This window comes from Macrobrachium nipponense, chromosome 1 (assembly GCF_015104395.2).
Source record: "Macrobrachium nipponense isolate FS-2020 chromosome 1, ASM1510439v2, whole genome shotgun sequence".
NCBI classification, from domain to species: domain Eukaryota; kingdom Metazoa; phylum Arthropoda; class Malacostraca; order Decapoda; family Palaemonidae; genus Macrobrachium; species Macrobrachium nipponense.
This window is the reverse complement of record NC_087200.1, coordinates 112,477,131-112,499,331: the sequence shown is the minus strand read 5'-3', so window position 1 is coordinate 112,499,331 and position 22,201 is coordinate 112,477,131. Positions and strand designations below refer to the sequence as shown.

The 22,201-nt window shown below is 36.6% G+C and overlaps 1 protein-coding gene and 1 long non-coding RNA gene across 4 annotated transcripts in view; one reads left to right on the top strand and one right to left on the bottom strand.

Moving 5' to 3' along the window:
* LOC135219566 (uncharacterized) overlaps positions 1-8,670 on the top strand; it is a 64,382-nt gene extending 55,712 nt beyond the window's left edge. For all 3 annotated transcript variants that reach the window (XR_010315464.1, XR_010315463.1, XR_010315462.1), the window contains one exon: positions 7,896-8,670. This is a non-coding gene — a long non-coding RNA (uncharacterized LOC135219566). The remainder of the gene's footprint in view (positions 1-7,895) is intronic.
* Positions 1-22,201, bottom strand: part of LOC135219563 (glucose dehydrogenase [FAD, quinone]-like) — a 158,254-nt gene that overhangs the window by 17,338 nt on the left and 118,715 nt on the right. Inside the window, exons 9-13 of the mRNA XM_064256434.1 lie at positions 13,526-13,682; positions 13,160-13,317; positions 12,692-12,869; positions 11,497-11,567; positions 8,284-8,435 (exon numbers count right to left, since the gene is read on the bottom strand). Of these exons, the coding sequence (XP_064112504.1) occupies positions 8,284-8,435; positions 11,497-11,567; positions 12,692-12,869; positions 13,160-13,317; positions 13,526-13,682 (716 nt within the window). The remainder of the gene's footprint in view (positions 1-8,283; positions 8,436-11,496; positions 11,568-12,691; positions 12,870-13,159; positions 13,318-13,525; positions 13,683-22,201) is intronic.

Sequence of the window (22,201 nt, the reverse complement as noted above, 5' to 3'; positions counted from 1 at the left end):
ACTGATGAATGTTTCAGTAATATCATCAAATACATTCCAAGTCTGCCATGCAGATTTCTTCGCTTTCCCACGGAAGGCAGACACAATGTCACATCCAGTGAATACAAGAAAGTATGGGATCCCTCTAGCTTTTTCAAGCCCAATTGCAGAAACTACCTCATGGACTGGAATCCATCGCATATGGGCTCCTTGGCCAAAGGCAATCCGCATTTCCTGAAGACCTAGTTTTTGGAAGGATGGCAGTACAGATATTGGTATGACTAGCACATCTGTATAATTAGCCTGGATGATTATAGACTTGCTCCCGTCAATTGTTGCATCCTTAGTGTGAACAAATATTTGACTGTCAGCTACTTCGTGACATCATGGGGACACAGCATCCAGAGGCTTCACTGTGTTGCTAATGGCATCCTCTCCTTTTGTGATGATGACTGTGCTTGTCGTTTCTGCTTCTGCTTCACACATCTTTTCAGCCAGGAAGTGAAACAGTTCTGTCTTGTTGCTGGGGTCACGAAGAAAGCTTTGCCAGTTTCCTGGTGTCTTGCCTGCTCTAGTCACTTTTCTTCCGATTCCTTTCCCCCTTTTTGACCTCGTCTCTGATTTCAGACTTGATTTCTTGTATACATCAAAGACTAAGTCCACCCGCTTGTACCGAGCACCATAGGATTTCACCTTTGGGATAATGTCTTCTTTGTCATAGTCATTAAATGTCTTTGAAGTACGTGGAGGTGAGGCATTGATAAGTGCTGAGCCGTCAATGATGATTGTATCTCCCTTTGGTTCTCCCACTGGGACATTCACTTGCGCTTCAAGAATTTTAAGCAGCTGTGACTTCTGACACATATGAAGCTTGCCGCTGTCACCGAGAGATGTAGGGTATGACTGATTCTCCTGCTTGAAGAATTCTTGCAAGTCACACTGTCTGTTCTGGCTTGAGGTGAAGTCACGAGAATAACTGACAGTCATCTTTTAGGACTTCCTCGACTTTCTCCTTCCTTAGAAAATCCCTCAGCCTGTTCTTGTTTGAAGAATGAAACAGGGTTCTTCTTGATTGGATGATAGAAAAGACTTTAAGCTTCATCCTCTAGCCCTTTCATAAATGATAGGAACTGCTCTTTGCCTTGCGAGTGATGTGTAACTACCATTTCAGCTAGAGTTGGGTCTGCAATGTTCTTTGTAACTAACACCATTAGGTCTGCGGATTCTTCTTGGAATGGGTTACCCATCTGCATCACTGCAGAGTGATTTCACCTTTTCAAAGGATGATTTCTGGGCACTCTGTGTCTGCTCATGGTGTCTGCTGCTGTATGTGGCACCCTTCATACCAGACATGGCCTCGTATCCAGCTAGTAGACGACTAACTTCAGATCCAACGACCATCCACCTACGAAGTGCTGACTGGTCTTCTGTCAACTCAATTGCTCCTCAGTCACCTTTGATCACTGCATTATTGTGCTCGTACACTTGATCAATCGCCATGCCAGAGAAGTCTCTTCTCGACTTGTGGATGACGAAGTTACCATTGTGAAACTCCTTGGCCACGTCTGGATGTTGTTGTTCAAGTGACATCATATCTGGGTGGTGAATAGTGATCCATCGGGCATAGTTAACATTGTTATTTGCAAAGGAAGTAAGGCACCAGTTCTGAAAGTGCTTCAAGTTGAAGTCTCCTTCTCTAATGAGCGAAGGAGCGGTTAAGGGTGAATATTGTGAGCTCCATGTCCTGCACCAGACTCCAGAATTGGAACTGCAGACTCTCTTTCTTCCGTTTTTCACATCAATCCTCAATTGTTATTTCTGAAGTGTTAGACTCTTCAGAGCAGAAATCATGATCTGCCTTCTTCATCAGTTTGTACAAGCTGCATGCTGTAATCTGGTGTGCTTGTCTTATCTTTGCGACACTGGATGCAGACAGGTAAGACTGATGTACTAGATGAGGCCATCCCTGCTTTCACAATGGCACTGGTCCACCCACTGTCTCCTGTCTCATAGTAATATTCCTATTAATCTCAGTGAAGCCATTTCTATATGAGGGCCTCCGAACATGATGAACTTGTCCTCTCCATATTCTTGCCACTTCCACTGTATTTGTTTTGCCAGAGCATACAACAGTTGGTCAGCAACAATTATAGGTGTCTGCTGTGGGTTCAAAAAAGCCACTGTATCATGGACCTTCTCCATGGCATGCTTGATAGTTGCAAGTGTGTGCCTGGTCTCACCACATAGGCATCATTACCAATATGCTCACTTCAGATGGACAGCTCCTTTTCTGTGTTGCATGATATGCTTACCACGTGATGCTGACTGCATTAGCCACATTCTCAGTGAGGAAGACTTCCTCCATCCAAGAATATTCTTCTTTCAAATGTGACCTGATCGACTCTGGTGCTGGTAAGGATTGGCTTGCAATTGGAGGAAGATTGCGGTTTTTGGTGATGTATGCTGGTCAAATATTGGTGTATGCTTCTGGAAGCTGTGGAACTTTTTTAACCTTCATTTTTTACTCTATATCTAGTTAGAGTGGCTCACGTCCATCATCAGGATTTCCTGTGTTTGGATGTTGGAAAATGGACACAATTGTACCGTGTAAAGTTGTTTCAGCTGCGGTCACAGTAGGATTATGATTATGTTGTCAACTACTCCAGTTATGAACAAATTCTTTCTCAAGACTGGGGGACAGATTACTCCATCTTCCACATTCTGTGCAACAACTGCTTCTCCTAACTGTGCTGAGATTTCTAGGACTCGGCCATATGATATGCCCATTCTCATGGAGCATTTCAATTATTTGTCTCTTCCTCGTCTTGGCAAACACACACAGGCCCATGTAGACTGCAAAATGTGGGTCCCGGACCTTGGAATACCTGTGGACATCAGTTCCTTCCTTGTATTTGGCAAAGCAGTTGTACTGTAGAAGTTGTGACGTAGCAAATTCTGATTCCGACGCTCCATGATAGAGCTGGGACTTGATGTCTACACCATGTTCAATCATGCATAAAGACTGAAGCAGTGATGGTGGCACAGCCTGCTCTAAGTCTTTGTCATGAAAATAGCTGCTTTAATAAGACTTCTGATGGAGCTTGTCTTGTCTTATTATCCCAGCGGCTTTTGCTAGATGGATCACTTCAACATAATGGGATGCTTCTGATAGGATTAAACCTAGATCAGTTTCAACAGCCAACAGAACTTCTCATCCTTGGCAATTAGCTTGCAGCTATGGAATGGGCAAAAGCAGCTAAGCCTTGAGTCGAGTAAGATGAACATCAGGCGAGTCAACGCCAAGCTGTTCCAGCCTCTGCTTGTAAAATTTGGTCAAATCAGCAAGCTTGAAAATCGGTGGCCTCTCACTGGCATTTTTCATCTCGCTGATGTAGGTGACTAGTTCAGAGAAAGCAACTGGATATGCATCCTTCCAGTGTTCCTGTGCTTTTTCTTGCTCCCGCACCTTTAGGTATACCCATTCTCGGTTATACAATGCCACCAAACAGCCAGGGTGATATTTCACTTCTTGGGCTACGACATCTGCACTTAGTTTGGCAAGAACTTTAGTATCTCAGAGTGTTTTGGCACATTAATTTATTCTCCTATTTACTTGCATTGTCATTGCTTCTCTAAGCTCCCCTCCCTCAGTTTCACGGAAGAAGCATTCTCTTGTTTTAATTTCTTGGAGCTTTCATGGAATCTTACTTCTATTGCCCTCATCACTAGTACCTACATGACTTGCTCTTTTTTTTTAGCTCGGTGTAACTTTGTGTTGTTGAACAGAAGCCTGCAACTCTCATGATATTGCGCCTTATTTTTTTCTCAACGTTTCCTCGATCCCAGAACCTTTTGCAGGGTCTAGCTTGATTGGTAGCACATTGAGCGAGTGAAACAGGAATATTCTTTGCTGGGTTCATATATCCATCATCCCCTCATCTGGCAGGATTGGCCTGGGGAGATTTTAGATCTTCTTTCTTAACCTCCTGACATAGACAACACTTGGTCCAGTCTGTTTTCCCTGATCGTCCAGTAGAGTTCGCATTCATGATTATGATGGCTTTCAGGGTCGAGGGTTTATCCTTTTACCACCTTGTAATAGTATAATAGGCCTCTTATGTCCTGTAATATACAATAGGCGCTTTCCTGTATGGGATACAACTAGGTTCTTGCACTGTGCCATACACCTAGTCCGATCGTTCATCCAGCGTAAGTCCCGTGTGATCTGTATACCATTCAGATAACTAAAACCCTTTTACCCTTGGTTCGGCTCTCCCGCGCTGGCATGTCCTGTCCATTCAGGTGCGGCTGCCTAACTGATTTGGGGTTGATTAGGCAGCATTTGGGATACTAGTAGGTTGTTGCAGTATGATGCCAACATAAATTCCCTACTTAGCTGACACTGAACCCCATGCTGAGTTTCACAGCAGTGATGTCACCAATGTGCCTTGGTAGTGCCCGACAATCACTCCTTTAATACAGTGCCTTAACCATGTTATAAACTAGAAAATATACATCAGCTGGCTTAAAAACGTAGGAATCCACACTTAGATCATGCAAATTGGACAACTACAAATATTTCTAAGCAAAACATCAACTTCGGGTGGTTATTTTGGTAGCCATATTGAAAAAAGGCTGCCATTTTGAATTTTCAATTGGCCAATCGGGCAAATTTGATTAGTATCCCTTGGAGAACAATTGTGCCAAATTTGATGCTTGTATCGTCATTTGCACGATTCTTCTAAAAAATTACTCTTATCTGCCCCACTATTAACATAAAAAGATAAAAATCAAAGTTAACTTCCCCAACTGCTCTTCCTCTTGGCAGGAGACCAGTGGTGCCAGTTCACACTCAGTGAACACCGTACCTCTAGCAGCTTATACCAGGACATTAATGCACAGCTCCCTGGATTTCCTTAACTCTGGTCTATAGCCTGTGGTCAGGGCTTGGCTCAGCAAACCATATCAGTGTGGGCATGCACAGCTTGCTTTTTGCACTGTGCACAGTCTAGACTATGCACAGATGGGCAAAAAGTCAAGATCTCTCTATTTTTCACCTTCAGGGAGACACAGGTGGGACCCTAAACCACCACCTCGGCCAGTGTGCTCATTTGTGAGGAGAGAGAGAATTCGGTGGTTAAACCCATCACCCCTATGCTCGCGCAGTCTCCTTACTCTGTTGTAACTGAGTTTCAGAGTTGATGGTATTGGAGTAGAGATCTGAATTGCATTCAAACCAAGATCATGGTCAGTCTTCTCTTAACAACAGGTTTGTCTGGTGCTGGATGGGACCAGGAGAAAGAGTGGATATCTGTAGCCCCCTCTTCTCTGGGAGAGGAAGTAGCTCAGCCCTCTGAGGATCCTTTAGGTCCTAAGGAACCTACTCCTTCAGAATCCCTTTGGGTTGAGTTGGAGCAACATTTCAGGATATTATTTTACCCATCTACACAAAACTGTTGCCCTCTTTACTTCGAAAACAAAGAAGTTTTTACTTAAGTTAGTGACAGACCTAAAAATCCGACTAAATGAGGTCATGAGTGAGTGGGATAGAAGAAACCTAGAGAAGTTCCGTATCTAAGTGACCTCACAAAACTAGGTGGTGGTGGTATTCATACACACTATATTTTTATGTTTGTTAATACTGTACTAATGAAATCTGCATTTTGATCTAAATGTGTACTGGTCCTCGGTAGAGTAATACTGACAGCTCAGACAGGGCACAGAAGTATCTCATCCAGGTTGCCACAAATGAAATCTTGGAGGATCAAGAATGTCTTGAATCTATGATCGGGAATGAAAAGGTTGAGTTTTGGTTACAAATGAGAATGAGAGCCATGACTGACCCTTTGAGTGCTGGGTAAGATATGAGGCTAATACCAAAAGAAAAGCAATCTTCAAGGTTAAATTTCTATCATAAGCCAATGACATTGGTCCAAAGGGGGGATAGTGAGACTGTATGAAACTAAAATGACATCCCATTCTGATGGGCAGAATTCCAAAGGAGGGAAAGACCGTTCCATCAAAGTCGATGGATTCAATCACTTCAGTTTAAGTAATTGTGATAAAGCTGAACAATAATCTTTCACTGCTGAAATTGGAAGGAACTTATCTTGATAAAGAAAGATGAAGTCTGTTATCAACTGAATAGAACATCAGCATCTCTTAAGAAAAGTGGGCTATTTCTTGGACTGGTGTCATAGAAGGGGCAGAGGTACCTCCTGTGACTCCCATTACAGAAAATAGCTCAATTTCCTTGATAGATGCTTGTAGATGACCTATGGAGATATCCTGACATCTGCACATCACTCACTCTAGATGCTTGTAGATGATCTCTCTCTCTCTCTCTCTCTCTCTCTCTCTCTCTCTCTCTCTCTCTCTCTCTCTCTCCTATCTCTCTCTCTCTCTCTCCTCTCTCTCTCTCTCTCTCTCTCTATATATAATATATATATATAATATACATACAGGTAGTGAATTGATTGGTGGAACTTTTGAACAAGGTTGATATTGGACTGCAGGGGCAACTCCCTTGGAGAATGATAATAGCTCTGCATGCTCTTTGGCTTGCAGGCACAAAGAAGCCACCAGTTATGATATGTAGGTTTAGAGCGATGAAAACTCCCATCGATTGTTCTTCAAAAACGAGTGAAGGAAGGAAAAGCAAGGATCCAGAATTGAAATGCAAAGGACTGTAAGTTCCTTGTTTAACCTTGTAGCAAACAGATCTAGGAGAGGGCGGCCTCATTTCTCAAACAGCTTTTTTGCTATTAGACAATGAAGAGATGGCTCTACCCACCAAGTGACCCTGCCAACTGAACTGCCAGTCTGGAATGTACCTTCCTGACAGTTTTACTGAATTCAGCGCTACAGACTTGTGAATCATTACAGGTAGAACTATTGTTGTGCTGTTGCTCGTTAGACCCACAGTGGTCTTTTATCTTGTCTCAAAAAGAAAGCAGAACTAACCATGCAGTTAACATCTCCTAAATGTTAATGCGCAAAGAGGCTAGATCTCCTGTCCACCAACCCCAAGATAAATTCCCTTTTCAGAGCTCCCCATCCCCTCTTCCAGGTGTCTGAGAATGTCTGGGGAAAGAACAGGAAAATGTCTTCCAGATGTTTGTCAGTTAACCACCACTGCAGATCTTCCCTCACAGTTTCAATGGAAGAAACCTGGGAACTCTTGACTATCCCAGAAGCTACAGGATGGTTTGGGACTATGCTCTTACTTTCTGTGTTGCTTAAAAGGCAGGGGAGGAGCATGCTTAGCAGTTGCAAGTCTTTTCAATGGCCTTGGAGCACCAGGAAAGTGCCAACTACACCCTTCACTCGCACTGGAGTCCGAACCACTGGACAACAACGAATGCACCTCTGCATGGATGCCTTTCCTGTGGCTGTCCAGTGATCCTTGGATTTATGTACAACAGGCTTGGTTGAGGGAGCAATTATCTGTGAGCAAACCCCACTGAAATCCCTTGGACATACAGTTTAACTCCTCTCAAGTTTAGGGGAGATTGACAGGAACTTTCATCTATGAGTATCAGTGGGTCATCATCACCAACACAAAACTTGCACCGAAATCACTTGCTCAGCAACTAACGTTCAGTCATTGATTGACCATCAGAAACGGATTGAGCTCTTCAGCTGTGTTGTAACTATTATTCCCCAAAAGTGGGCAGGGCTAGTTACCTACACCAAAACAATAGAGCACTACTGCAAATTAAAAAATGTAAGCTGTCACAATGGTTAGAAACTAATAGCTATGTAATTATTTGGCAAGTTACTTCTATAAATATGTAATTTAACTGACTTTACTAAATGATAGCAGTGTTTTATTTTGTAGCAACATTATGTAAGTATTTTCCTTTCGCAAGGCTTCATGTAGTCATTTACTATAAATATTTTTTTTATTTTTTCAGGTGTGAGGAAAGGCATCATACAAATGAGATGGTTTCATTTTCTTACAATGCATCATTGCTATTAAAAATTTGAATGAATTACATGACAAAATGTCTTAAAAGTTTATAAATAGTATAATAAATTTTAAATATAAACATGTTTTCTATAATTTTGTTTTTAAATATGCCAATATAATGTGGACCTTCATGCACTGCTGGAAAATGTCACTCCTGCTAAATGGAAATCACAATAGCCTGATGTAATTTTCCTCTAAGATTTAACAGCCGATATTAAGTATCTGTCCGATTTCCTAATAATTTACATTATATTGAAATTTAAAACTAATCATATAATTGAATAATTTCATATACTACTAGTCCCAGAATATTTTGAAAAATTTCAACTTACTTGAGGGTGTTATCAACAACTCCATAAGGATCTGAAGGGGGAGCCATCTTACAAGATCCTGCTATGTGGTATGTGGTGGCTGATAGATGCCGTACCACACATTCCCAATATGCATCAGAGTCTTTTGCTTCTCTCTCACATCCTGGTAACGTCTGTGGCGAAGTGAAATTTTGACATTAGAACAGCACATCAAGTTTGTAATTTGCCAAAGTGCCACAAACAGAGTCAGTCAGCTGGATCACTTGATACTGTCAAGTTTTGTCAAAATGAGTTTCAAAAGGTCTAAATATCTCAAAAAGTTTAGCACATACCTCTGTTGATGATCAACAAAATTCTCAGGAACACATACGTCCATGTAAAAGGTACAAATACAGTGGCTTGTCTTCTCTTGAGATTGTCATTATCCTTACCACATCTTTTCTGGTACCTTTATGTAAGATAGACATGCAGAATACCAATACGTACAGTATCTGATATAATGCAAGCATTGTTTGTAATGGTCAAAAGGAAAATGCTGGTCAAGTTAGAACATTTCAGTCAGGTGATCATACATGTTCTGTAAATGCAGGTAATATTAAAAGTAAAGTATTAAAACAGAATCTTCAGAAATTACTATAAGTAAAATTTATATTCTGTACCAAGTATTACTAAAAATAAACTTCATGGTATGAGTCTAAAATGATAGTAGATTAGTATAGCTAGCACTTCTGAAGCCAATAACCATTCAAGACTAAAGGCGCTTATTTGCATACAATGGCTAAAAACAGAAGCAGCAAATATTGTTTCCCCACTCAAACCAGCAAATTGGTAGTTGTCCCTCTTAAACCCTAGAAACTGATTGCCAATAATCTGTGCACTATATGGCGGTAGTATTATTAAAAGTCTTCCCAATTTTAGGCCAGTCCTGTTGAGTCAAGACATTTAGTTGGTGGTCTGGTTGAATTGCCTTTTATGACTGTTAAAACTAAGAAATAATTTTTTACTGTGTCAAGTAAAAGGTTGTCAATTTGGCTTAATTTAAAATTGAACAAAGGTTCTTGGCTGTGCATAATTCAGGATCACAAAAAGTATTGAGTTTTGTAGAATTTGAAATTTCATCATCACAAGGTGATATGTTTAACTTGATGGATAGATCAGAAGAGACTTAGCATTTATTTACTTATGTTGAAAGGCTGAGGCTCAGATTTACTGTGATCTAACAAAAACATGAACTATATTTCCAAGTTTTGCCCACTCAAAGGTAAATACTAGTCAACAAAGTCACATACACAGTATGGTGCTATTATTCACATATTTCAAGCAGGATATACACCATGATTTTACTAATCCTAAAAATGTGAAGAACCTAATAGAATCTCTTTTGAGGGTCTTACCGTAACTTTGTATCTCTACCACTTAGTATCTTAGCTATGGGATAGCTAAGTTGGAGCAGGAGAGGACAATTGTATCCCCCTTAAATTTTGGAAAGTATGAACAGCCAACATATATCATCAAAGTAAAGAAATGTGCCTCTGATACTGTGCAATCGTTTATACCCATTTTAAAAAGCCAAATTTTCAATGAATAACAATTGTTTAAAGTAAATCTTAACCCCCTCCCTCCCCAATATCCCATTTCATTGCTGTGTGTGCCATTAGGAAGGATGACCATTATACTAGGATTGTTGACTGGTCTTATTTCTTTGTCAGGTAATCTACTTGGTCCCAGCTTAGTAACCGTCGTGTTTTACTTATTAGTTTAGTGGAAGATTTTTACATCACATTCCCTCCACTGTGTACAGCAGTGTTCTAAGATATGCACATAAATTACCAATTACTGTTTTAGTAATTAAATTCAAAATAAGAAGAGTTCAGTTATTTGTAGATAGATGCAGTACTGCTATCCCACAGTTATATTATTACCATTAAGGTTTTTTTTTATTATAGTGATTAAATGACAGTTTGAATTAATTTAGTCAATCCTCATCACTAACTATGCATTTGGCTATGCCAGCAATTTTCCCATGATTAGATGATGATTTGTTGTAACTCATGTGTGCCTAAGAGTTTAATTTCTGCTTTGTATTACAGCAGTTTATCTGAAAGATTTAGTATAATGAAAAGAAAGAAATGATAGTAAATTACTGCAATACACCTGGTATATGCAAGGATCCTGTTGTGACCCAAATATACCAATAGTACAGTCAGATAGAATTCAGATCTTATGTTCACAGGGGACTGTTCACAGGCAAATTTCCTGCTTATGATCTAGATAATTGTTTTGGACCTCTAAAATGTTTTGTGTTGGCTGTTATTCCCAACGTAAAGTATTCTTTATTTCCTCAGTCTCATTTTATACTAAACTTTCATATATTTTTTTATTAATTTATGAGCCTGCTTGTACAGAGGTGTACAGCAGTATAGAATACTTTATGATAATGATATGTAATACAATTTAGTGAATCACCCCCATTTTAACATAGGCCCAACACTAATTTCAGCTGTTGCTTAAATATGAAAATGAAATTTGGGATAAGTAAAAATCAACTTGAGACAAGTAAGCACAGTATCCTTCTCAGAATGTTTACGTGCTACTGTCTGCACAGAATATTTAAGCATAACATTAAAGTTTATGGTAATATTTCCAAGTCCAAGATTTTATAATAACAAGGGATATGAAGGGAAACTTAGCATATGTTTAAGTATAGGAATATAGTTCATCTATTTAAAATTTATAAGATTCTCTGTAACTGTTCCCCATAGGTTGGTAGTGCCATCAGTACACCTCATGCAGTGCACTGTAAAAAGGTTCTTTACAAAAGCCCTTTGGCCCCTAGTGGCGACTTATTTCATTCCTTTTACTGTACTTCCATTCATATTTTCTTCCTGCCATCTTAGTTTCCACCCTCTGCTAACAATTGATTAACAGTGCAACTGTGGAGGTTTTCCTCCGCTGAATGACCTCATAAGTCCCCATGTTTGGCCTTCAGCATAAATTCTATATTCTATTCTCTGTAACTGTTAAAATTTTTTAAAAATGCAAATTGCCCAATAAGCATTAAATTCTCTGTGATAACAATCTTTCCCTTTTTTTAGCATACTTAACAGCCATAGCAAGTTTTATTCTTCTATGTACATAGTATATATTTTTATATTGTACTCTGCATACTATACTCTCTAAGATAGACATTTAAAAAAAAAGCAACAAAATGTTGAAATTATCTTCAACACATACCTTATCATGGAACCTTGCACCATACTTTTCCATTGCGGGTGATCCTCCTACTTTCAATGCAAACTTGATTCCTGGAAATAATACCGTGGTTAAAGACAAATGCTAATTTCCTTTGCCTATTAGAGTTTTGTTAAATTAGTGTATAAAAAAATTAAGATGCTTCCTTCTTCAAATGAATACTGTTTGAAGCTTGGTGTAATTTTTTTTTTTTCATTTTGTGAAGGTAATTTTATATAAACTCACAAATTCCAGTAAAATTAATGATCTCTTGAATAAATACATATTTTTGAAACTTATTTTAAGATGAAACTATACTTTAGATCACAGACTAAAAAGGTAATATATATTGTATCTCTAAACATTTAGTTTGCATTTCATTATAAGTACTATTACACTTTATATAATAGCTGACTGTTTGTTTTTCTTTTAAATAAGTCTATTAATTATTAAAGTGAATAACTATTTTTTTAAACATCTGCCAAACCTATGTTTTTAGTTAGGTTTACTTTGTTAACACAGATACATGAACATGAAATAGATCTGGACAAAATTTGCTGAAGATTATGTTTCTGGGAACAACACATTTATTGCATTGTCAATTAATTTATGAGTGATCTGGAAGCACTTTTATTTTTTGTCTGTGTCTTTAAATACAGTGATATGAATTTAAAGGAAATGAAAGCTTGATATTTGTGCAAGAAAATACTGTAAATAAGCAATGTACTCAAATAAGAATAGTGGTTAAATGTTTTCTTTAATTCACGAGAAAAATAATCAGTGCCGAGTATTTCGTTTTTTATAGTATGTAATTGATAGTGATTTTTATAGATATACAAAATCTTCAATATCAAGTGCTGAGTATTTCGTTTTTTATAGTATGTAATTGATAGCTATTTTTATAGATATACAAAATCTTCAATATCAAGTTATATTTCCACTTATTATACTGAATGGGGCAATGGCTAATGAGAGTTACACAGAAGCCTAATTTTAAAATGACAAAAGTGAAAAGTAAAATATTAACTGTACTTGCAGAGGATAATGAATGATTAAATAAACAAATGGTTAAAGAAACTTAACTATAGGACATGATTGTGAGCTACTTCATTAAAGAGTATATACATACTATACTGTATAGTACATAGAATGAAAATTTTTTTTTTGCATGAATAGTATACTAAAAATGCACTCTCACCTTTAACCAAGTTCTCTACATCTTTCGGATGACTTAAGTAATTAGGGTCAATAAGTGGGGCCATCTTTGGGTCTCTAGACTGGAGTGTTACAGAACCTCTGCTTTTTGCTCTTGTTAACATTGGTGCAATGCTGAAGCCTTCTTTGTCAAATATGGGCTTGAAATATTTATGGAAGAACTGTGGAACAAATATACATTTTTAAATAAGAATGGCATTAACCCTTACTAAATGCATAGTTAGCATAGTTTAGCGACATTTATTCATTTTATTCATATAAATAATAATAATGTGAGAACCCAGATTTAAGCTAATTTTTATCGAACATCATTGTAGAGTACAGATGGAAGTTACTTTGCCATTATCATAATTAGTTTTCAATAGTTATACATATTTCACTGAAGCAGTTCTGGGAGCTTTGCTGCACAACTAAATTTAGAGAAAATTAATTCACTACAGAAGTTATATACCTTTTTGTCATAACCAATGATTTCTGGGATACCAAGGCCTTTGTCTAGTGTAGCAGTTCCTGCTATGAATAGAAACTGAAGTTCTGGCCAGTAAGGATCTCCTTCGTCAGATTCAATCCAGGCATGGGCTTCAATGCCAATAGGTGATGCAAAAGGCCCTGTGTAATATAAAAGCAATTCAGTGTTATATTGAGTATTTAGGATATTACAGTATGGTATGGTAGTTTATAAAAATACCTCACTGCTTATTATTGTGCCTTGGACAACAATTCACCAAACAAATATTCTGTCTGGTGAAATCTTGTGAAATTAATGTCATCTAGTTTTTCAGTGTCAGACTGGCACATCAGAAAGAATAACTCTTACCTTCCCTGTCGAAAATGTAATCCCTGATAGCAGATGGACTTGCAAATTTTAAGATGTTGATGGAGTGACCGGGATCTGTTGTCCAGGTAAGGCCAAAGATGGACACGTGGTCTTGGAAGTTCTGGCCAACACCCGGTACATCAGCTATGACAGGAATCTGTATAGGTGGATCATGAAGTTAAATAGTGGTAGTCATTTTCTTTGTGGAATAAATTATTCATACCCAAATATAAGATGCTCATAATAACCTGTGTAAAAATCTTTGCTTTTGGATAAAAGTTGCACCTACTATGCAGTTTGTGAATTCTTCCAGGAAAATTATACCAAAGATCCAAGTTACAAAAGATATTTACTACTATTGGAATAATTCCTTGAAGAAATCCTAAATAACTAAAATTCTTTTAAACATTATCAGTACACAACTGGAAGACATTCTTTCACATACAAGAAAACTTAACTACAGTAATGCAGAAGAAGGAGTTCACTGAAATGAATGTCTACATTTACAGTATAATAACTATCTTTGAGAAAGAAAAAACAAAAATCATCACACAGGCCTATTTTCTCTGTTTAAACTGTTACTGGTAACACTTAAGACTTAAGAGGGTATTTTATGGACAGCAACCAGTTTATATATATATTTAGCACTGACTCAGACCTAGATGACCCAATTAGTAAAGTCTCAGGAAAAAGTCTATACACATTTTTGCTCATAGTGGTCAACAGTAACTTTTCACAATTATTTACAATGTTATTCAGTGGGTGCTTCAACAGAATCTGTTCAGCACAGTACCATGAAAACAGTTTTTTATCACAATGGCTGACATGTAAGCCTCACGAAACAAGTTCCAGGTAGTCCTGATAACAGCAGTGAAAAACCTTCAACACACTGAGAAGGGGGAACTGACGATAAATTCGTAATATTTTCATTTAAGACTTCATGCAGTGCATATTCACAGGGGATGCTCAACTGATCTCAAGGTCAAAACTAGCAAAGTAAATATCAGTCAGTAAAACTACCACATGTAGAAATTAAACGGTAGGTTACAACTGTATGTGCAGATAAAAATTGGCAAACTATACAAATGCATGACTTTGTAGTACTTCCCAATCCTCTTTCCAATAAAGTTTAACAAAGTTTTTCCTTTGACTAGAATGAGGCTCACAACACTCTTCACACACGCGCACCCATCTACTATCACTTCGCAATTTTTCACTTGTTCTCAGTCTTCTCTTTGGCATTTCCCAACACTAAAAAATCACACGTGCAATAATTGGCAGATAGTGATCCAACCATGGGACCCCTCTGGAACTGTGTGGGCAACTATTCCTATTCTGTGAGCTGTACAGTGATCCAATCAGATTGTTTTGTCAGGATAATTGGTGAGTTTCTTTGCCAGAGCAACGATCTTTCACAAAACTATACTGAAGTTAGGTTAATCAAAAGCTACAGTTAAAATAAATATCACCAATGAATTGGACGTACCGTAATTGTAGTCCATTCATAATACAGTACAGCTATATTCCCATTTTTTCTTTAAAAACCTTGTAAGGACAATTAGTATGAAATGACCTATTCTAACATACCAAATTTCTGCCCATTTTGCCATATGATATAAGCTTTCATTAAAGCTGCCACATCAAACGTAATAATAATACACGTGTCATATTTCTTAATAATAATACAAAACTGCCACATTTCTTTAAAAAAAATTATAACTATTTTTCGGACTAAATATCAATTACGATTATCATTATGAAAGGAAGGTAATGTATATGATATTTATTACCTAAAGTTGGTTCGTATTAAGTTTAGCCATCCTGACCAACAGTCAAGTAACGTACAGTATTATACCTTATATACTACCTATGAATCTTAAAATCTTTATAAAGCAAATTTATTTGTTCTCTAGAACAAAGATAAATATGATGGGGTAACGAAAGGTATGCCGTAATAAACTGTATACCTTTAAAGACCTTTTTTTGCCGAAACTATAAACTCCCAAAGCAGAAGTTTAACTTACCACATATCTAATAGCAGATGGAGTTTCTAGAATATCATCGTTGTAGAATGCTCTATATTCACTGATAAAGCGACACTAAAATAATACGGTAATAAGTCTCTCTAAACAGGTAGGATTAATTTCCGAAGTCAATTCGCATTGCCACGATTTCGTTTTTCAACACAGTTAAATCGACATGGTTGACGGTCCAGTGAATATGGAATTCAGCATACCTTCGAACATTTTAATACATAGTACGCATACCTTCGAACATTTTAATACATAGTACACAATTTATTTATACCCGTCTTTTTCTTTAAAAACCAGGTAAAAATACTTATCAGGTGAACTGATTATTGTATCCTCTGAGATTCTTTCACATTTTGGCCGTTTCGCCCAAAACCACCAAATTCCAGACCCCATACAGACCAAGAATACCAGGTCAGACCGCTTCCGACCAAAATAAGGACAATCTCGCGCATGACGTCACGAGGCTGCATCTGGCCGAGGTTCAGGTAAAAAAATGTCATCAGTCAGTATTTGACTTCACCAGATTGAAGAACAAGGAAGCTCTCTTAGACCGGATTAAGGCTGGTCACTGGTCAGTCCTTTTAATCTCGACGCCCCGACCGAGACTATGGCTACTTGTTCTGTTACGGATGAAGAAGATCTAGTCAGAAGCGAAAGGAAGATCCAAAAATGAAATTTCATCGTTTTCCTAAATATCATGAGGTGCAACAGAAGTGGCTGCAGTTTTGCAATACCACTGTCAATATTCAAAACGCAAGAGTCTGTAGCCTGCATTTTGAATCTACTGCCTATAAGAGACATCTGAAGTACGAGCTCCTTCAGCTGGAAACTCCAAGAAATGCAATTTTACTGCAAGATGGTGCTGTTTCTACTCTCAATCTACCGACATTGAATGGTAAGCCTTGATTCTAATAAGGATTAATTCTTATTAGATTACTTCAGTTACAAGAACATCTACAAATCATCGTAACCCTTATTATTAAATTATTATTAATTTTAGTGTATTTGTAGTATTAATATGAGAGCATTTATGGTACAGACAATGTCTCTATTTAAATCGCGAACAGGGTAAAAAATCAAAAAATCCCTAAGAGCGGGGGTGTTGTTCTCAGCTTATGGACTATGATAGCCCATCTATTATGGTCAATCATTCTATGTACGTTAATTCTCAAAATATTTTGAGAGTTGTTGATACACTGATTAATCAAACTTCTTTTTCAAGTCAGGTGAGTAACAATTCCTTGAGAATCTTTGGGCTAAAGCACCCGAAGATTTAAATTTGATTATCACCAAACACCCGTCGTATAAAAGACGCAATCTTTTAGAAACCGTAATTAACTACTTCTTTTGCCATAGACAAAAAAAGTCAATGGCTTATAGGCCGGTCTAATTACTGGAAATTGTGTGTGTGTGTGTGTGTGTGTGTGATATCACGGAATTAGCAGTTTCCGCATGCGCGAATTTCTAGCTAGGGAGTGTTCAGTTTTTACAGAGTTTACGCCATTTCTTAGTTCAAAGACAATCATGTTTTCTTTACAAATGACAAAGAAAATAGATTATAACACGGAGAAAAGTTCTAGAATGAAATAAATGCAAGAGATGGAATTAATGCATGAAAAAGGATACAACATAGAGAATATATACATGGACATTTTTACTGTAAAGTGAAAATTTGTTACTTCAATTTCTATTATAATATACATACACACACACACACACACACACACATATATATATAATATATATATATATATATATATATATATATATATATACAAAATATATAATATATATATATATATATATATATATATATATATATATATATATATACATATATATATATATATATATATACATATATATATCTTCTTCTTCTTCTTCTTCTTCTTCCCAGCTTTTTCCCATTTTTATATGGGGTCGCCGTTTTCGGATGAGCCGTTTCCATCTATTTCTATCTTGCGCTTCTGCCTCATCAATTCCCTTCTCATGTAAATCTCCTCTCACACAGTCCTTCCATCTCTTTCTTGGTCTCCCTCTCTTTCTTCTTCCTTGCACCTCCACTCCCATAGTATGTCTCCCAGCGTGGTCCTCATCTCTCCTCAACAGGTGTCCATACCATCTCAGCCTCCCCTCCTGCACTTTCTTTGATACTTCCACCACCTTAGTTGACCCCCTTATGTAGTCATTTCTGATCCTATCCACTCTTGTTACCCCTGACATCCACCTAAGCATTCTCATTTCTGCCACATCCATCTTCTTCTGCTCTGCTTTTCTCATGCTTGCTGTTTCCGTACCATACAGCATTGCTGTTCTTACCACCGTCTTGTGAAATTTTCCTTTTAACCTAAGCGGCACTCTTTGTCACAAGAACTCCCGAGGCCGCTCTCCAGTTGTTCCAGCCTGCCTGTACCCGATGTTTTACTTCTTCTTCCATACTTCCTCCAGCGTTAACAAAAGATCCCAAATACTTATTAAACTTATCAACTCTCCTTATTTGCTCTCCACAAAGCTGAATACTTTCTCTATCATCCCCCTCAGTGTGGTACACATATATTCTGTCTTGGATCTACTTATTCTCATTCCTCTGTCCTCCAGTACTTGTCTCCATCTTTCCAATTTCACTTCCAGATCTTCCCTGCTCTCTGCACACAGAACAATATCATCCGCATACAATATGTTCCATGGTACTGTCTCCCTTACTTCCTCTATTATAACATCCATCACTATGTTAAAGATATATTTTAAATATATATAGATTATAATACATATTATATATACCTATGATATATATATACATATACATATATATATACATTATATCTATACCATATTATAATATCTTCTACATATTATATACTATATAATATATATATTGAGTATACAATATATTAATTATTAAGTATATACAATTATATAATACCATATATATATATCATATTATATATATATATACATATATATATAATTATATATATATAATATATATATATATATATTATATATATATATATATATACATATATATATATATATATATATATACCATATATATATATATATATAATATATATAATATATATATATATATATATATATCACATATATATATATATATAATATATACATATATATATATATATAGGATTCTATATATATATATATATATATATATATATATATATATATCCCTTCCTTTCTACGCGACAATTAGGATGTCTGAATAACTTAATTGGAAGTATTACTCAGAACAGATGCTCTCAAATTACGCAACCGATAAGATAAAAAATCAACTTATGTAACTGGATCAGTCTCCGAAATCATCTAAAGGGTCATTTGTTCCGCTTCCGTAATCACACGGAGAAAAAAAAAATCGAGAAAAAATTTAACGGAGGCGTTATTCTCTCTCTCTCTCTCTCTCTCTCTCTCTCTCTAATTAACGTTGTTAAGACGGAAAAGGTTACATACTCTTTTTTTCATTTTTTCACCTCGGGTTACAGTCGTTTAATAGTATAACATTCAATAAGTAAGTGAGACTATCATCAGACAATGTAAATCCGAACTTACACTTACAGAGTTATGAAAATGATATCTTAAGCAACACGGTAAAGCTTACCAGAATGGACGTGTAATGTAACTGTGCAAACTTTTGGTTTTTATGTAAAGGAGATTTGTTGAAAATATGACACTTAACATCGTATCACTATGAGAGCCGTATAAAAAACATCCTTTTATGTTTGTTTGTATGGTGTTTTTACGTTGCATGGAACCAGTGGTTATTCAGCAACGGGACCAACGGCTTTACGTGACTTCCGGACCACGTCGATAGTGAACTTCTATCACCAGAAATACACATCTCTCACTCCTCAATGGAATGGCCGAGAATCGAACCCGCGACCACCGAGGTGAGACGCCAATACCATACCAACCACACCGCTGAGGCGCTAAAATCCTTTTTATGGTTTAGCAATGCACTAAAATAGTTAGATAATCCGAGAAGAAAAAAAGTTGAGAAACTGCGGGCACAAAAACGCCAGATTTTTTAAAACGAAATAACAGAGGAAAAAGGAAATAAAAATATCAGAAAGTTAAAATACATAACTTTCCATTTTGAACTTCGCTCCGAAAATCGCCTAAAAATATGACAACAGAAAAGTGTGTAACAGTTAGAAAGCAACCTCCCACAAAAATAAGGCTTCAAAAAATTACGAAGCACTTTGTTTATAAAAAATCAAAAGAGAGCAAAACCCAACGCAACGTTGATCCATCCCTATGGCAGCCAGGAGTACCGATGAAATTCCACGACGTAATAATATTTCTGCAATTGTTTTCAACTTGTGGTGAGAGACGGCATGTGCAAATCCATCGCCTGAGAATAATCCAGGATGTTTTTAAAGACCACGTTCAACTTAGAAAACTAAAATAATTTATAAGAACTATACAATAGAGAGGCTTTTCTATGGTTGGAAATCGATATACAACTTATTAGGTAACAGTATAACAAAATATATGTCTATTAGACTAATTACAGTCAAGTAGCACATCTACGTCACAGACTTAATCAAGAACCGGGATCAGAATACTAATAATATTCTCCGGAGTGCAACCAAGATGCCTTAATCTTCCCGAACACCATCTTTTTATTAAATATAATGTCAGTTTTATTTTCAGTCAGTTTTATTTTCAGTTAGCTTTAGTTATTTTCATGTTTTCCATCCTTTAACACTGGCAAGAACAGCTTCCAACTCCTCATTTGTGTTCTTAATGATGTTAATGGTGGAACAGAATTTGTGTCATCTGGAAATAGCTTGAACTTCATCTCATCTTTTTGTAGTACACTTGCCAAAACAGCAGTGTAAATACGGAATAGGACGGGACCTAACACACTTCCCTGGGGTACTCCTCTTCTAGCACCAATAAGTTACATAGCCAAATCGCTGCATCGTCTACTGCTTCCGTCAGCAAAATTAACAACATTGCATTTACACGGTAGACAATGGATTAGAAATTTAAATTCCTTTAAGGGTGTAGACCTTGTCACCAACGAAAGTTATTTCTCTCTAATATTATGAGCAGTCACAATCTTCATATCGGTTTCTATTAATCAAGACTCGATTCAACTTCAAATAATTTTATTAAAAAGACTATCCAATTTTAGGGCAACATACTGGGATAAATTAACAGTCACTAATTGTTTCATTCCATATATTTTCAAGGTCAGCAATCTTATCATTTAACACAAAAAATACCTTTGTAGTTCCTTATGTTATTCACTTACCTATCAGTAAATGTCCTCTATCAAAATTTGGACAGAGCCAATTCAATTCCCTGATATCGTCAAAACTGAAACAGTTTGATAGCACTTCTCTAAGGTCATTACATTCATATCCTATGCAGGCCTTGTGTTTCCCTTTATTAGATTTACAAGTGGGAAACATCAGCGTTCCATTTAGTTAACCATAATGCATTTTCACAAAAAATACTTCGTAACAATGGTTTTTCATATACAGCATAACCACTTCCAATAAAAACGACAGCTTTGTTTCGCTCAATATGCGAAAGTAACAGTCGATCACATCCGCTCTCCAGTGTCCTCACGCACGTAACTCACTTATTACAAAGTATTTGATTACAATTGGATTTCCACCAAATTCATTTTATTGATTAATAACTTTCAAATAGTTTATTCACATCCTGTCAATTTACCTATTATCACTCATCACTGATATGAATGAGGTACTTTTAAACAAATTCAAAGTTGGTACGCAAGGCAGTTGGTAAGAACTGGTACACTGGATTCAAACTGATGCTAAGCGTTGTTAGAGATCGATCGAAAAGAATTACCAGCAACGTTTAATTAAAAAAAGTTTTGTAAATGCATCTTACTTTTATAAAATACAGCACGTTACTCTGCACTTGCGTGTTTAACAATGAAATTAGATGAACGTCAGTTTATTATTTGTTGAATGCGTTACAAAAAAAATATAGAAGACATTAGAAATTACATTTTGAACAGTAAAATTACTGAAACAATATCATGTCAACAGTTCGTCAAATATGTTTCAAAGAGCAATGTCATACCAGATAATCGATCAGCATTGAAAAGAAATCACTCCATATGAATTTTATCTTAAGTAAACAGACTCCAAAAATAAGCAGCTAATAGTGAAATTTTAATAATAAATAAACTGCTGGACCATACTGTAGCACCCGGTACAGGAATACGTACAAGAGCTAATGACAGAAGACTTAGAAGAATGAATAGGTGTTGCAGGCCATGCAATAAAGGGTATTCTGAACTGTCTGACTTAAAAAAAAAAAAAAAAAACTAGCTGGAAACAGCGAATCTTCACCAAAAAGTTTATAACTTTCCAAAGATGAAAACCACAAGACACTGTTCTGGGACATGTATTATGGATAAACTACCAAGCTGTCATTGACTGAGAATTAACCGGTTCTACCTGGCTACAGACAAGAGTGAAAATATTCTGCGCAAAGTAGTGAGCATAATGAAAATCAAGGATATAAACACCTTAAATGGAGAGGAAAGGACTGATAAAGAGACTAAAAAACCTAAAAATAGTGAAAATAAATAATTCACAAATGGAAATAGACTGGGAATATATAGGAACGCTACAAAATT